The following is an 18,755-nucleotide window of genomic DNA, read 5'->3' as shown; positions in this document are numbered from 1 at the left end:
CTTATGCATCTTTAATCTTCAACCAGGGCTGCTATAGAAACAGCTTTGCTGTCTGCATTGTCTTATATGTAAGAGTTTTGTTTAGCATTCCCACACTACTCCTATTCTTCAATGCTTCGACCCCTAAAAGATAGCTCTGGTAACTAGCTGCAGTGTTGGCTGCTCTTCTTCATGAAGCACCTCTTTTAATGTGTTTTGGAAAACAGATGACTTAACTGGTTAGCAATATAAGGAATGGGACCTGTTATCCATAATGCTCTGGGCTTGAGGTTTTGCAGAAATCTTTAAATACACCCAATAGGATTGTTTTCCCCCCAATAAGGATTAATTATATCTTAGTAAGGAACAAGTAAAAGGTATTGTTTTGTTACAGGTATCCAGAAAGCTCATAATTATGGAAAGGCTGCCTCCCATAGAATCCATTATATTCAAATAATCCAATTCCAGCTCTGGTAACTAACTGCAGTGTTGGCTGCTCTTCTTCATGAACAACATAACAAGTGAAGCATCTCTTTTAATGTGTTTTGGAATAGCTGGCTAGCAATATAAGGAGAGAAGCAAATTTTTATGGGGTTCTCATATATACAACAACATTAAAATATAGTCAACTACAAGAGGTCCTCTGCACTCAACCCATTATCAATATATTTAAGACAGACATTTTGTGCATACTGCTACTAAAAAATGCCTTACCCTTTAAACAACACAGGAATTGTTTGTCCATATATTGCAATATATTTAAGCTGGCCAACTACGTCAAAGTCATCCCATATCTGGCCAGTCCTATGCTTAATTTTCATCTGATTCATTAAGAATTCAATTGCTTAATTATACATTTTACAAATTGAATTCTTAATGAATCAGATGAAAATTAAGCGTAGGACTGGCCAGATATGGGATGACTTTGAAGTAGTTGGCCAGCTTAAATATATTGCAATATATGGACAAACAATCCCTGTGTTGTTTAAAGGGTAAGGCATTTTTTAGTAGCAGTATGCACAAAATGTCTGTCTTAAATATATTGATAATGGGTTGAGTGCAGAGGAATCTTGTATTTGTCTATATGTATTTTGTGGTCACAGCCTCATTGCACCCCCGCCTAATGGTTTTAAAAAATAGTGGTGAGCACAACTTTCCCTTGTTTGTTATAGTTGTACATGAGCAGTGACCAGCTCTATGTTGTAGCTCCCACCCCTCCCAGCTATAGTCAGGTGATCCCACTGGTGTCTAATAAAAGGGCAGGCAAGTTTGGGAGTTTTACTTTGAAAGCAGCTAGTAAGTTGCAGGTAAAACTTATTCCCTTTGTAAAATGTATAATTAAGCAATTGAATTCTTAATGAATCAGATGAAAATTAAGCGTAGGACTGGCCAGATATGGGATGACTTTGACGTAGTTGGCCAGCTTAAATATATTGCAATATATGGACAAACAATCCCTGTGTTGTTTAAAGGGTAAGGCATTTTTTAGTAGCAGTATGCACAAAATGTCTGTCTTAAATATATTGATAATGGGTTGAGTGCAGAGGACCTCTTGTAGTTGACTATATGTATTTTGTGGTCACACCCTCATTGCACCCCCGCCTAATGGTTTTAAAAAATAGTGGTGAGCACAACTTTCCCTTGTTTGTTATAACAACATTAAAATGTCTATATTGTTCATTATTACCCACTGGCTCCTAGTGTACAGTATATGCAACGTGACTAGAATGGCATCTAATCTCCAGTGCCAAGAAATTATAAACTGAACTGTGCCCCAGCTAAATTGGCGGGATAAAAAATAAAAAGTCGCATTTTTAAGATACAATTTCACTCAAATTATTATGTTTAGGCTAGTAGGTAAAGATGATTCTCACGAGAATGTACATGATTTTCCAAAAAGAAGTTTAAAATCAAATTGTTCAAAATAAATTGGATCAAACAGAACCTGACTCATTTCAGCCAGAAGTTATTCTCACAAAATGTACAATTGAGACTTCCTTTTCAAAGCCAGCTGCAAATATGTGACAGTGAGAATAAAAGCTGAGGAAAAACACTCATATTCAGTTTGGTCATATTATATGGAAACCAGACAGCTCCAATATAAGGCAATGCAATTTCCTATGCTATCCCATTTAAACAAACATGCTTTTGGCTGATTTGCTTTTGTTCCTCTATAATAAGACAGTATAGGTATGGGACCTGTTCTCGAGAATGCTTTTTTTTTTTTTTTTTTGCAGATAAGGCATCTTTCCATAATTTGGATCATCATACCATGAGTTGTTTAAATATACGCAGTATGATTGTTTTGCCTCCAATAAGGATTAATTATACCTTAGTTAGGAACAAGTACAAGGTACTGTTTTATTACAGGTATGGGATTCGTTATACGGAAACCCTTTATCCAGAAAGCTCCGATTGCAGAAAGGCTGTCTCCCATAGACTCCTATATAATCAAATTATAATCAAAAAATCCAATTTCTTTCCTTTTTCTCTGTAATAAAACAGTACATTTTACTTGATCCAAACTAAGATATAATGAATCCTTATTGGAAGCAAAATCATCTTATTCGGCTTATTTAATGTTAAAGTTATTTTCTAATAGACTTAAGGTATGAAGGTAAGATCCGTTTTATCCGGAAAATCCCAGGTTCCAAGCATTCTGCACAACAAGTCCAATACCTGTATTACAGAAAAAAAGAAAATCATTTTTAAAAATGTGAATTGTATAAAGGGGAGTCTACAGGAGATGGCCTTTCCATAATTTGGAGCTTTCTGGGTAAAGGGTTTCTGGATTACTGATCCTATACCTGTACAATATTAAATAAGAAAGGATAAATATTTGATGATGGTACAATACTGTTCTTGACAGGTTTAAAAGTATTTTTAGTAGCCATAAGGTACGGTGCTTTACATTACAGTATGACCTTTTATAAAGAAAGCCACAGGTCCCAAGCATTCTGGATAATAGACCCCAAACCTGTGTTGTAAAAAATATTTAGCATCACGCTGTTATCTTGAAGAATCTTAGATATACTGAAAAGGGTACAGTACAACTTGTAAGCCTTCAAGTCACTTAGGTTAAAAGCTTCTTTGAATCTCTGTTAAGCTGATTCTTTGAATAAAAGCTTCTCTTTCTCTGCTTTACATCATCCATAACCTTGCCAATATATTTTACTTCTGCTATAGATGAAGCCAAGAATATGTTAAAAACACGACTGCAATTCACACACGAAGATCAGTCCCATGTGTGGAGAGAATATGCAGGAACACTACCAGGGTTTCTGTTTAAGTCTTTATTACACAACCACTCATACAAGAAGGGCCAATTTATGCTGGCTTGTCCCAGGAGGAGGTTCCTGTAGTTGGATTCCTTACTGTCCCATGAAGTCATCTAGGGCCTATCTTTCTATCTTACACAGCCGCCTCTCTCTAGCATTTGGCAACCCTGTTCCCTTCCATCAACAATTCATCACAGAAACTGAACACATTATAAATCGAAAATATGGACACCGCATAAAGTGGAATGAGATTAATTCATTTTAGCATAAAATATACATTATGTGCCATCAACTCCTCTTACACACCTCACATTTTAATTCCCTCAAAAAGGTTATCAGTTGGTTCCAGTAATATTAAAATATTAAGTGCAGGTATGGGACCTGATATCCAGAATGCTTGGGACCTGGGGTTTTCCACATAAAGGATCTTTCCAGAATTTGGACCTTCATACCTTAAGTCTACTAGAAAATCATGTAAACATGAAATAAACACAATAGGCTGGGTTTGCTTCCAATAAGGATTAATCACATCTTAATTTGTATCAATTACAAGGTACTGTTTTATTATTACAGAGAAAAAGGAAATCATTTAAAAAATCATTAAAAATCATTAAAAAATTTGGATTATTTTAATTAAATGGAGTCTATGGGAGATGGGCATTCCGTAATTCGGAGACTTCTGGATAACGGGTTTCCGGATAATGGATCCCATACCTGTATTTAAATAATATGATATAAATAGATCCAATCTCTATCACCCATCAAACAATCTTGTCACATAATGAAGACGTGTGACCATCATAACACCCACAGGTGAATAAAGACAACTATTTCCCAGTGAAATATTTGCAAAAGATATATACTAACAGGTTATCCTTATCCTTAAACTAGTGTATGACTTGTTACAACAGATAGGGTAAATAATACAAACATCATCGCATTGGTTTAAAAATGAAATACAATCAATAAAGACCAGTGACTAGGGGTTTAACTTCCTCAAAATGTGTAGCTCAACTATTCTAAAATGAAGTTACATGTTTGTAAACATATGTATAATCTCTATTGGCAGATGGAATATAATCACAGTTAATGTAGTTAACCTATGACCTAGGGATAGAGTTTAAAATGCGCATTTCAATTCACAGTGACATTCTTGAAACTGACCCAAAAATCAAATGTATATAAAAAGAATACACAAGCAGGGCCATATTTTTATGTATGAACCCGAGGGCCAGTGCCTAGGGAGGCAGATTTGTAGGAGGGAGGAGGACTTATAAGGGAAATGCTTTATAATAAGATCCCTCTGCTCTCCAGTCTCCACCACACTTGCAGCTAAATCAGGTTGCAGAGCTGAGGAGGAGGGGTGTTCCCCAAGGGAAGGGGACAAGCAACTAGAGCTCCAGTGCCTGAGGTGGCACTGTAGAAAGAAATACAGTTTTGTATGCAAGCATTGCTGCACAGAGACTTATAATTGAACTACTTCATTCCAGAGTCATCATACATTGATATGCCCAAATATGCAAAGATGAAGTCCAAAAATGACAGCACAATACTCTATACCAGTTATCCCTATACAGTGGCTCGTGAGCAACATGCTGCTCATCAACCCCTTGGATATTGCTCTCAATGGCCTCAAAGCAGGTGCATATTTTTGAATTTCTGGCCTGGAAGCAAGTGTTGGTTGTATAAAAACCAGATGTACTGACAAACAGAGCCTTCTGTAGGCTGCTAGTCCACATGGGGGCTACCAAATAGCCAATCACAGTACTTACTTGGCATCCCCAGATACTGCATGCTTGTATTGCGCCCCAACGTTTTACATTTGTATGTAGCTTGCAAGTAAAAAAGGCTGGGAACCCCAGCTCTATACAATCAAAATCAAATACAAATGGAAAATGTTGTTTCGTGATTATGCTCCTCCACTGGAAAAACTGGAAGAGCCACAAGGTTGGGTGGAGGGATCAGGCCTTCACCTTTGTTGGGTACCCAGCCGGGTTACCTGCGGACTGCTCGCACAGCCAAGGAATTTGGGACTTTTTGCCTGAAACCTAACCACTTTGTGGGTATTCTGCCGGTACCCATGAGTACCCGACCCGCTGCAGGACTCTAGTGGAAGGGCCACAGGTTAGACATCCTGATCCCTCCAATCCTGTTAATGTGATCCATTTGTTGTATGGAAAAGGTTCAAAATGTTATACCCTATAGTACTTGCAGAACAGAACTGTACTCAAGTACAGTATACAAATGCCCCTTATAGAGCCTTTTTTATACAGAAAAGTAATTAATTATGATTGATAGTAGACTCTAAATGTAAGTACATAGAAAATGCAACCTTCTAGAAATGATCTTCCCAATTGCTAGGATACCATCTTTATGGCAAATACTACCGCGTAATGAATTGACTTCTGCTGGGCTGAAAAGACAGTGGGTTAATGGTATATTGCGTAGGATATTTATAACATGGATGGGATACTATTACTTGTACAGGCAAGACCTAAGTTGTGTAACACCCCTAATTAAGCAAGACATATAAACAGAAATTCACCACAAGTTGTCTGGATTTCTATAGATTTAGCATGGACGGTAACAGAACTACATTTCCCAGCATGCAGCAGAGCTCAGGACCCTGCATGGGCCTTGCGACTACCAATCATAAGAAAGGGCGCAAAATGTTGGGGGGGGCTGCCCTCTGACTACTGAGAGACAGCAGCAGGGTTGCTAGCTTGGCAGATTTTCTGCCAAATTGGGCTACTAATTTCAAGCCCAGGTGGGTTTCCAAAGTACAAACCAACCAACTAGATTTGGGCTAGCTTTTGGAGCCTTGGCAGGTTTGTACATTAAAAACTAGCCAACGTTTTTTCACCCTAGTGTACCAAAGCCATCCCAGTGCATGTTGGGTAAAATAGTTTTTATTTAGCAAATGGCTGCAGCCAAGGTTAATGTGAAAACCAGAATGCAATTGGAGTATAAAGGTGTAGATATTTATATTTGCTGCAGTTCTAGCCATCAGTCTCAGCCTGTCTGTACGACAGTCTGCAGCTCGCTGCATCTGGTATGTGATAATCAAATGCCACACAAATAGAATTATAGTTCGCTGCTTCTATATGCTGTTTATAGTTATAGTATAGTATAGTTAGCAGCTTCTATATAGAGTTGCCACCTTTTCTGGAAAAAAATACTGGCCTTCCTATATATGTATTTTTTTCCCTATTAATAACATTAGGATCAACAATCATATCAACCCTAGTTGCCACTTGCCAGCTTTTCTTCCTTTGGAATCCTGGTAGGGGCGGTACCAGTGACATCAGAGGTGTAGCTGATGACATGAAGGGGCAGTCCAGTGACAAGAAGGGACGGGCCAGTGATGCAAAGGGGCGGGTCTGTGGCACAAAGGGGCAGGCCAGTGACTTCGCAGTCCTTGATTGCCCAAATCACTCAGAAAGCAAGGCACAGGCTTGCCTGGTTTTCAGACTTCTGAAAACTGGGCAGGTATTTTTGAACTGGACAGCAGGTATAAAAACCTGACTGTCCAGTTCAAAAGTGGACAGGTGGCAACTCTATGATATTGTCATATTGATTGTTCGGTGTACAAATTGTGCTATTTTGGGGCTACTTTTTGGCTAGTTTTTTGATAGTCTTGGGGAACAGAGAAGAGAGAGACACCTGCAGAGATCCTGACCCAAGGGAAGCCTGCTACAGAGGGAAAGCCTGGAGAGGATCTGACCCTGCTACCCCAGCTTTGGTCTAGCACCTGTAAAAGAGCTGTTATCTGTGCTAGCCAGATAAGGAGCAGGGTGAAGCTGTTAAGTGAGAAAGTCCCAGGCTGAAAGGCTGCACAGAGGCCCATGTGATTACACTGCTGGAGGACAGAGCTTCCCGCATCATCTCAATATCTGCTACTCAAACTGATCCAGTGATTTAGTGGCACTCACCATATCCTATTGGGGAACTGTGTACTTATTAACCCATAGGAGTTAACTCTGCTGTTGCTGAATTATACCCTCTGCCAAGTGATTCCTCACCAGGAAGGCAGCGTGAGTGCAAATGACCGTGAAATCAAATAGTAACATACAAAATGAAATTATGAAAATGGCTTGAATATACCTTATGATATTGCCATGGACTATGATTATTATGTAATAAAATAAACTGAATTAGACAAATACTGCAAATCATCTGCCAAGGCAAAGTAATTATTTAAACCAGAGTGCAAAAGTGCATTGAAGATAAAGTGAATTCTATGCCAAAAAATATTTTCTAGATTTTTTGTCACCTTTTACTAAAATGTCAAATGTTGGGTGTCCCCATAACGGATTTAAATATTTTGGTTAGGAAGCTGGGAAATTACGGGTTGAAAGCAGTTTAATGTTTAAGACCCTGTTTAGTTTTCTCAGTGCTCTTCAGTTTTTATTCATTTTGTGCTATGTGAGCTTGGAATAATCTTGGAACTAAATTCCAAATTTCAAAGAAGACTACAATGAACAAAAGTAGAGCAGAATTAACGTTGCACTTACCATTTTGAATAGAGCCAATTGTTCCTATGTCTAGGTGATTACTGTTTATGGTGATTAAGATTTAAAGAAGATTTTTGTGAGGTTGACCATACTTTTTTGTAAATCAGGGCATAGATAGTTTGGTTACAAAGGCTACAGGTTTAAAGGTACCAAATAGGAAATAGGTGCAGCAAAGTAGATACAAGAAACTGTAGTCTGAAGGATACATAGGGGTAGATTTTTCAAAATGTGAGTTTAGATTTTAATAAATAAAAACTCACCCACATTCTATTCATTCCTATGGGATTTTTAGAAGCATAGTTATCAATGGATGAACGGTACAATTCATCATTTGATAAATATGCTTCCAAAAATCTGCTGTACACAGAGAATTGTGGCTATAATTTGGTGGTGATATATAAATATAATCTTAGTATCCCCTCACCAGCTTTTCTCCTCCCTTTAACATAGCCAGAAACCAGAGGCACAACACAACCAGGTAGCAAGTAGGCCAGGAGGTAGCAGGAGGGACTGTGCACCCCAGGCCCCTCAGAAGATTATTTTGCAAGGGTAGAGAGGCTGGCACTTGCAAGTACACTACTGAGTTCAATTGGAAACTTGCAAATGAACATAGAGAGAGATGTTCTGGGTCAAATACTTGCAATAGAAACCAACTAAGATTAATTGATTGTTCTCCAGCTAGTATGCCCTACTTGTGTTCTACTAGAATTGTTTACATACAAGATCTGAATTTTGATTTGGACAAAATCACTGTTTTGGGCAAACGCAAGGCCAATGTTCCCTATCATGTTCTGGGTTGACTGATCACCCGATGTAACTTGACTGGTGTCATCAGTCCAAATGTCTTTATTAAAAAACAATAATGTGGTGTGATGGCGGCAAAGACTGATCAGCCAAACCACTACATTGGAGCCCTGTCAGGGCCTTGCGGCAGAGTGTAAGAACCGAGGAGGAAGCAAGGTTGTAGCACAGTCCGAATCTTAGTATCCAAGGAGGCAGAGAGGCTCATGGTCATATCCAGGCAACAGATCAGCGCAGGCAGAAGAGTGTCTATGTACTTTTTGATATATATATATTCATATATTATTTATCATACATACATTACATATATTAAGGATCAAATTAAATAACTGGGGCATTATGAAAAATAACTTTGTTCACACTGGCTGTCAATGCATTGTATTAACGGCTTAGAAATGAATTCCCCTTTTTTTAATACTTTGACTATAAAATACATACTACTCAGAATACTGAACGCACTTACAATTGGATGTACTTTATTTTCAGATTACAGGCTTGTGACAGCATTCCCTTTCATTAATAGTAAGTTGTCAAATACTGGTCCCATTTGAGGTGTAGGAAGATGTTCTGTTTTTTCTATAGAGCTTCTCTAGAAAGCTAATCGGAAGGATGCGGTAATAGAATTCAACCACTTCTGTGCTCTTCTTCAACACCATTTAGACTTCACACAGAACTATAACCTTGCCTGATGCATGTACAGTACATTGTATCCAGCTAAAGTGCTTATTATCTGATGAACTGATGTGTGGGCTATGCAATATTACTGCAATAAATATACTAAAGTGAGACAGCTGGAAAAAGAGAATAAAAGGGGAGGACCAAAACATGTCACTCTGTTATTAGACTGTATGCTGGAGAATGGAGCAGGGTCAGTGAATCGGAAGTGCAGTACAAAGCATTACTGGTAGGAATGTGTTGAAACACAGAACATTATGTTTAGAGACCATAACAGTGATTCATTCAGTGGGACCGACCTTGTAATAGAATTCAAGCCAATCCAATATCAGAAGACATCAGAAAGTGTTGGCAATCATTACATTATGCAAAAGTTTACATAGACACAATCCAAGATATTTCATACATATACTAATTATATGGCTGAGTGCAAATAATTGATTTCTTTTAGCAGCCAATTTAGGCTGGGTAGGCTACAAGAGACACATACCTTCCATAGCAATGTTTCTTCACTTAAATGTTACAACTTCTGAAATTCTCGAGCATATTATCAAAAGATAAAGCATAATGTGAACTGAAGCCCACCATTAACATGCAAACCGCATGATGAAACTTTAGAGCCATTAACCAACTAATGCAAGATAATACTGTCTGCTCTGTTTACACACTTGGTTTTAAATTTATCTCAACAGCTATATATATGTGCCCCTTTGATGTTTAATTATTGCGTTTTGTGGGCAAACCAATATTGCACAACAATCTAACCATGGTAGAACACTAGCAGAAGACTGATGTAGCCGTTACTTTTATTAAATCTTTCTAGCAGTGCATTTATTCAAGAATTATCTAGTTGGGGTAGTAAATCAATTTGACAGAAGTCTATGGGAAAATCATACAACAAAAATGTATACAAAATTAGAAAAAGTGAATAAATGTATAAGAATTGGACCTAAAGATTTCTCAAGGGAGAGAAAACTAGAAAGTTCCTTGGATTTTAATAAAGCTGCATCTCCTCCTGTAAGTGAACATGGCTTCCCAACAGTACATACATGTTCATTCTGCATCTGATATGACACTGCAGGCCACTAGTCACAGCTTCTTATGCTTCTACTTCAAACTGATATTTTTCTAAATAGTCTAAATAATGCCAATATATACATAACTTTTGCACTGTCTATGCATGACTGAAGCAGTTACTGTGTATAAACTTCAAGGAGTCCATGTATTTTTTAGGAGGTCGGGGTATAAAAGGGTGGAAATATATGAGAATTGTATTTTACCTGTGTATAACTGTACTAAAGTCAAAGGTGCACTATGTGTGGGTGTGATGGGTGGGTTGTAAATATGCGTGTCAAATACAAAGGTGTAAACGAATAAGAGTTTAAATTAAATGTACAAGAATGAATCAATGGTTGTTCTTTTGATTTTCCCTAACCATAAGCATATTTCTACTGTCCAAGTGAATTGTTGTCATGGATATACCTGTTAGTGGGGATCTTTTCTACTGAGCTTCTAATAATAACACAATCATTCATATTAAGCTTGGTACTAAGTATCTATATTTTTGCGTAATCACTGCTTTGTTATATGTTTCTAAAGCAACAAGAGAAATCTAATTTTTTTTTTTAAAAGCTGAATTGTTTTTAGTGACCAAATTGCAAGTGTGTCAGTCACAGAAACTGTTACTTTTGGTTAACCTGCCCATGGATCCCCATCCATTATAATGTATGGTTACTGGTTGCTTAAAGGCAGTATACCCCTTTGTTCAACATGAGTTCAGTGGATAGGTTTTGTACCGAACATACTTTTGGCCTGTTGCTTTAATTACAGCAAAATGTATAGTTTCTGTTATTTCTTGAGCTAAACAGGGCACGCAGGGAACTTGAAGCCACTCCATGTTTGGTACTTGTGAGTTTGATAATTAGATTACCAGAGCTCAGATAGTGTCTCTGCAAAATGGGTTTTTGCTTATTTGTGCACTAATAATTCAATCTTTTACTGACCTTGCAAGGACCAAACATGGAAACCATACATTTTCTTGATTACAACAATGTGCAAAATGGCAGTATGTTCTGCACAAACTATATTCATTGAACTTGTGTTAAACATGAGGGTATACTTTCCCTTTAAGACAGGGATTGACTAACACTTTACAGACTATATGGATAAAAGACTAGGATCAAATCTGCCTCAACATACAATAATAGAAGAATAGGAATGGTTGAATACAATGAGAATGGTAGCCCTTCCAAAGAAGAAATTCTGATCTTAGTTAAACACTAGGATGCTCACTTGATACCATGGTTTGAATTGCATCCTAAAAGAGTTGTCATATCATGTAACAAATTGTCTGATACTCAGGGAGGAGACATGTATGAGTATTGAAGCTGCAATTTACCGAAATTCAGCGGTGTTTCGTAACATGCCATACAGGTTCATGTTCTGTTTAATCCTTTTACTGTTTACAATTTAGGATTCTATTAGATTAGATAGGGGTAGTTGATTGTAGGTATGCAAACACAAGTGTGCCTGTGTATATACACAGTCAAATCTTAGGTATGTGCAAAAGTTTTGAGCGCAGCGAGCTGAGCATGAACAGCTTCAGGGCAGGCGGGTGAGTGGGAGTCATAGAACTGGATTCCTGCTTATGGTTTATAGGTTTCTAAACTGCAATTCATATGGAATATGCTGTAGTAAGTCACCACTTAACAGGATTAACCTTTTGCGTAATCTTAAATTATTATGCTTAGCAGTTTTTTTCTTTGTAACATAAATTTCACTAAGGAAAAAGTAACCTTAGTTTGCAACGTTATAGTAGACCTTGTTCTACTATGACTACAGAGCTAAATCAAAAATACAGGATCACAAATTAAATTAAAGAATGTCTTTAAGGTCCATGTGTTTTACTAGTTTGGCTTTTAGGAGCAAGAGAAATGTTACATGAAAGAAGCCATTTTAACAAGTATCTTCTACCACTTGGTAACAGAGGAATTTCTGGAATTTGCTGTAAATCATCTAAATTGCATAGTCATGTATAACACCCCCTTTACATGTTCTTATCTGCATATGTGAATGGTTATTACAATATATATTTATAGAGAAATTTAGGCAGGCTTACAAAAAATAAAAGAGTAAATACGCTATTAATGTTTATCTTTCCCTTCTAAATATTTGGAGTTCCATCCTCCCAAATTATTTTTTCACTGTTATTAACTGGACCTTTATGAAACTGCTGTATTGAACCCTTAATATATTGGTTTTTGTTTAAAGGAATTGTTCAGTGTAAAAATAAAATCGGGTAAATAGAAAAATGTTTCAATATAGTTAGTTAGCCATCTGTAAAGGCTGGAGTGACCGGATGTCTAACATAATAGATAGAATCAAACTTCCTGCTTGTTCTAAACCTGGTTCTAAAACCTGGTACAATATATTTTAAACACATTTATAAAGGACCATCATAATCAACAGAGATGCACAGTACAAAGATGTATATGTTGCACATTTAGATTACATACAAATTCTGATGGATACAAAAACAAAATAGGGCCCTGGTAACTACAATCTAGAAGCACAAGAAGTTGTGAGAAACAAGGTGAAGTGAGGGACATGAGTTTGTATATTTCACAGTGGCTTATAGTGGCTTATAGTAAGGAAAAGTGCTCTTGCTCAGTAGTTTGAATGTATCATGAACAGTAGTGGATGTGAGGTAGGTATTGGTAGTGGAATCCACTAAGATTTCCCAATATGTATATTGTGGTGAGGTCACTACTAGGATACCTGGGAAAGTCCAGGACTGAGCTTATTTATGCCCCAGGTTCCTAACAGAGTGGTTCCGGGACTGCTAGTCCAGCCCGGGTGTTTTGAGTTGTCCTGAGGCATCTCAGGTGGTTAATTAAAAAGGCAGCTCAAGTTAGAGTGGAGAGTTCCTGGCTGGGAAAAATACACAGGAAAGCTGCTTGTGTGAGAGGGGTTGAAATCACCAAAAGGTTTGGGATTCTGCATATTCCTGTATGTTCTTTGTTTTGGGGAGACAGGCGGTAGGACTTCTCCTGGTTAGTTAGGAAAACTGACCTGTATTAGTTAGAAGCCCATTAAGTGGCAAGGATTTTATTTTGAATTGTTTGTTTTGTTCATTTTTGCTGCAAGAGACAATAAACTGCCAAAAAGAGACTACACTCTCATGAGTTGTGCTTGTGCCGTGCTGTGTTACCCAATGAAAACTGATCCCAGCTACCCAAACCCTTACAATATATATATATATATATATCTATATATCTATATATCTATATATCTATATATCTATATATATATATATATATATATATATATATATATATATTGTAAGGGTTTGGGTAGCTGGGATCAGTTTTCCTTGGGTAACTATATATATATATATATATATATATATATATATATATATATATATATTCATTCTTCAGCTTTTATGCAGAGCTTTACAGAGATTTGTATTCCATTAATTTAACAGTTAGGCAAAATCATTGATGGAGAATGGCCCTGGGGTACTTTGTGGATAAAAACATATCTGTAGCGAGCAATAGCTTACGGCATTACCTGTTATTTATATAGCAGTAACACATTTATACAGAGCTTTCCGGAGATTATATTTAATTCACATTAGCCTCTGCCCCAGTAGCTTACTAAGGTGTACATTTTTTTTATCATGAGCCAATACACCTGGCTGTAGGTTTTTGAAGTGTGGGAGCAAATCAATTTAAACAGACACAGATATAGGTTAGGCATACAAACTCCCTGTAGATAGTGCCCAAGATGGAATCAAACTCAGTGCTGCAGGGCCTAACTGCTACTTACTCAGCCACTGTGTATTTCATTGTCAGGTTATTTTCATACCATGAGTCACACACGCCATAGATATTACGTGGCCCTGATTTCTGTTTTTTTACACACCCATAAAGAAAAAGTAGAAAAGCCATGGCAACAGCACCTTAAATTGATTACATATGAGTTTCTAATAATAACAGAAACCGGATTTACTGATTTAATTTGGGTCTCTACTGTATATTTATTTGATTTACTGTATATACCCAATTATCAATGCAAGATTTTTTTTGTTTAAATGTATGCTATATTTTTAAACGTGCCTGCCCAGGCAACGGTTTCCTAACACACAGCTATTATATTACACTGAAACACAATTCAATGTAAAAGCATTAAGTTAGGTGGATAGAGCCATGTTTTCAGGATGACTTTCCTCTATTGCCCCTCTAATGTCAGAAAAGGAGGCAGACAGTAGGCATGTCCAGTGATGAAAACTCTGAAGCATCACCAAAAGCCTCTTAACTTTCTTTTGCTGTACTTTAGTGCAATAAGCAGCCAAAGCATTAATGGCAGGGGAAATTTAGTACCAAAACCCTCAAGCTAGACATTTGTCATCGAGGTCTGTCACCACTCAGAGAACATACAGTTGCATGCATGTCCATCACTAATGTGACAAGTGTAGGTTTTTTTTCCCAATACTGTTGCGCATATAGGATTGCCACCTTTCTGGGTGTGGTGCTGACATTAAGGGATGTTAAGGGGCAGGGTGATAACATGTGTGCAAGGGAACTGGGCATGGGGTTGGTAGGTTTCAAGTGCCCGTTAAACCTAATAACCAATAAAGAGACTGAAAGAAGAAATGTGTTGGTGCAAGGCTGAGGCTTGGCTTATTCTAATTCACTATATATCAATTTACAATTAGTTTCCAATATGCAGTAACTTTTAAACATTAGCAATAAATCCAACCTCTGCTAATCCCCAGCAGGCTGCCTTAGCAAAGTATAAATATAAATGCTGCCATAACCAGAGCAGAATTTACCATCTATATTACATACCTTTCTCTACTCAAGCTTCAACAAACCAGAATTTTTGAATACACTTTTTTTTTATAATAAACCTTATACTATTAGGTGGGAGGGAGGGACAGACACAGACTTATCCCTGTCCATCAGAATTCCTTCTGTTTTTGTAAATTCTTAAGAATTGTGTGCCAAATTGCTATGAGTTTGACTTTTATACTAGGTCACATTGCATTTTAGCTATATATGTCATACCAAACCTGTAGGAAATAAACATCAATCTAATAAATCGTAAGCACTGCACTGTGCGTGTAGCAACCCAGCTTATAAAACCAGCCTATAAATATCAACAAGCCAAGTGATTGTCTCTTCCTGACTGACTACTATAAGGAAAGCTGTGCACTGTCATTGTCACTGAGTGATGGCAACTTATCTGGGTTTATAGACCCTGCAATTCATCCAGGTGATGTTTGTATCTTGCTGCTCGAAGCTCTGGCCTCTCTCACAATGACAGCACATGGCTGCACTCCTCTTTTATCTGTGGAATATTTTGTCAGATTTTGCCCTTATTAGGAAGTCATCCCGAGCCTCTTAGTTCTGGGAGAAATATCCCAGCTGAATGAACTGATGAGAGGACATTCATGAATCTTGGAAATATTAACACCTTGAGCACTGTCAGAGATTTCATCATCATCATTTATTAATGTAGCACCAACATGCTTTTCAACAATTAAATAACCTGTGTGCCGGCACAGTAATAGCCATGCATCTTTCACAAAACTCACTGGTCCTAACTGGTGATGATACATTTTTATGCAGAATTTCTGATTCTACTAATGTTAGAGCCTTAAAATGAATTTGAGAATAGAGCCAGGCAAGAAAATCCTTTTAGAGTGGAATAATACACATAAGGACTGCACTGAAGAATAATGCATATGCATACAGGGTCGGATTTAGGGGGCCGCCACCAAGCCGCCCGGCAGGAAGATTTGTGCAGGGAGTTGGTCTGGGCTGGCAGTGCCTACAAGAGCAGGGGGCCCACCAGGTTTTTTCACGGTGCCCCGGCGACCCATTCCGGCCCTATATGCATATTCCCATATATATTTAGAGGCAGATTTATCAAGGGTGGAATAGTAAATTCGAATTTTCAAGTGTCAAAATTCACACATTCAAATTATAATCCATCTATTCGAATGTAAATTTGAATGTGAGATTTATCACACCGCGACCATGGAAACAGTCCTAATTTGAATATTCACCACCAAAAAACCTGCCGAGTTCATGTACAAATCAATGGCAGAGGTCCGTTGAGTCATTTGGAGATGTTAATAGCCTTCCTGACCAAGTTTTTTTTCGGGAGAAAAACCCGATTAGTATGAATCGATTGCGAATTGAACACGATTAAAATTTTTAGGTCCGAACCATTCGATCAAATATTACACATTCTAAATTTTTCTTAACCTCCCAGTCGAATTGTGAGTATATTCAAATTTAAAAAAATTCACATGAATTTAAAATTGGACCTTTGATAAATGGGCTACCCAGTTTGTTATGGAGTAATATATTGGTCTTAATGGTCTTAAATTTATGTTTCTAGTACAGGGTCCATTATCTGGAAGCCCAGTTATCCAGAAAACTCAGAATTAATGGAATGCCATCTCCCATATTTATCCAAATAATTAATATTTTAAAAAATGTTTTTTTTTCGCTGTACAATTAAATAGTACCTTGTACTTGATCCAAACTAAGACATAAGGAATCATTATTGAAGGCAAAACAAGCCTATTTGGTTTATCTAACTTTAAATAATATTTTAGTAGGCTAAAGATATGAATATCCAAATACAGAAAGATCCATTATCCAGAAAATCCCAGGTCCCAAGCATTCTGGATAACATTTGCTTGCCAGCTGAAAATAGACATCTGATTGGTTGTTATAGGTTACTAGATGAGGGCAAGTTTTATTACATCACTGTGAATGTGAGCTGTAGTGTCAATTTTAGATAGCAGGCAACTGATAAGCTATTGATTCATACATCATTCATGTCTCTCTATATACACCTGTAGGAGGAAGACCTTTCTTGTTCTACATTTAATTTTCAGTTAGTTTTATCTGTGTATTAGATTTTTTACCCAATGCATCATTTCTTATTATTTACATTATTTGATGGTAACTACCATTGGGTGGACAATGCAGTGACTGCTAAAAAAAGAAATCAATTACTACAAACATTAATGATATGCTTATCAGTTAGTTTGAAGAATTGTGCACAAATGCATCAATGAAAACTGGATGTTCACAAATGTTTTCTTCTGTTCACTGCAGTTATCTTAGTGGTGGTATTTGGGATCTGCTGGGCACCCTTTCACACGGAACGGCTGATGTGGAGTTTCATAAATGACTGGACAGAAGTGATGCATCAAATATTTAGCTTAGTCCATGTGATTTCTGGGGTGTTATTCTACCTGAGTTCTGCAGTTAACCCCATCCTGTACAACTTACTGTCCACACGATTCCGGGAGATGTTCAAGGAGGTCATGTGCCATGGAAGGACAAAGAGGTTGGGTTCCAGAAGGTCTTCCCCAAGTGTCACACGTGTAACCACACGCAGTACAGTGTGCGAAAATATCCCTGGAAATGGATTACGATTCTCTGATGTTGATGAGTTTGTTGTATATTTAGAGTGCGATAATGTGACAAAGCATTAGTCATTTATCTTTATCAACGAAAACTACCTTAAATTGTGAACACACACATCTGCCAAACAATAAGTAATTGCACACTTGTTTCATACAACTTTCTTTTCTTCCTTTGTTTCTGTTGATTGCTCTAAGCATAAGAACATGTCTACAGGGGAAGGCTATTGACCAATGGCTGTACACAAGTTAAATATGTGGAAAGACCAATCAATGGTAATACATGAGTTAAAGGCAGATACAATTATTTTACTAAACCACCATATACATTATTTCTGAAAAATAATGTCCACTGAGGAGCACAAACTGATATTTGAGGTAATTTATAGCCATGGGAAAAAGGTAGAGGCCACAGTTTTTCTGGGACCCCCACAGGGACCCCCACAGCCCTGCATACTTTCAAGTTAAACATAAAGGCTTATATGTTACAAAATAAGCAGATTCCATAGAGATTAACAATTGGAACACAATGTGGAATCTAAACAATGCATGTATATATCTGAAAAATATATATACAATATAACAAACAAATATGCTAGCATGAATAACAGTGTTGACTGTGTTTCAAAAGTAGTGACACCTAGGGGCAGATTTACTGAGGGTCGAATATCGAGGGTTAATTAACCCTCGATATTCGACTAGGAACTAAAATCGTTCGACTTCGAATATCGAAGTCGAATGATTTAGCGCTAATCCTACGATCGAACGATCGAAGGATTATTCGTTCGATCGAACGATTAAATCCTTCGAATCGAACGATTCGAAGGATTTTAATCCAACGATCGAAGGAATATCCTTCAATCAAAAAAACACTGGCAAGCCTATGGGGACCTGCCCCATAGGCTAACATTGACTTCGGTAGCTTTTAGCTGCCGAAGTAGGGGGTCGAAGTTTTTCTTAAAGAGACAGTACTTCGATTATCGAATGGTCGAATAGTCGAACGATTTTTAGTTCGAATCGTTCGATTCGAAGTCGAAGTAGTAGTCGAAGGTCGAA

At 37.4% G+C, this 18,755-nt stretch overlaps 1 protein-coding gene across 1 annotated transcript in view; it reads left to right on the top strand.

The window, feature by feature from the left end:
• The window catches only part of nmur1.L (neuromedin U receptor 1 L homeolog), a 29,038-nt gene extending 10,658 nt beyond the window's left edge, over positions 1–18,380 (top strand). Inside the window, exon 3 of the mRNA XM_018241348.2 lies at positions 17,389–18,380. Within this exon, the coding sequence (XP_018096837.1) occupies positions 17,389–17,771 (383 nt within the window). The 3' untranslated portion in view covers positions 17,772–18,380. The remainder of the gene's footprint in view (positions 1–17,388) is intronic.
• Positions 18,381–18,755: the final 375 nt, after the last annotated feature.

Source organism: Xenopus laevis, chromosome 5L (genome assembly GCF_017654675.1).
Source record: "Xenopus laevis strain J_2021 chromosome 5L, Xenopus_laevis_v10.1, whole genome shotgun sequence".
Lineage (NCBI taxonomy): Eukaryota > Metazoa > Chordata > Amphibia > Anura > Pipidae > Xenopus > Xenopus laevis.
This window is presented reverse-complemented; position numbering and strand designations above follow the sequence as displayed.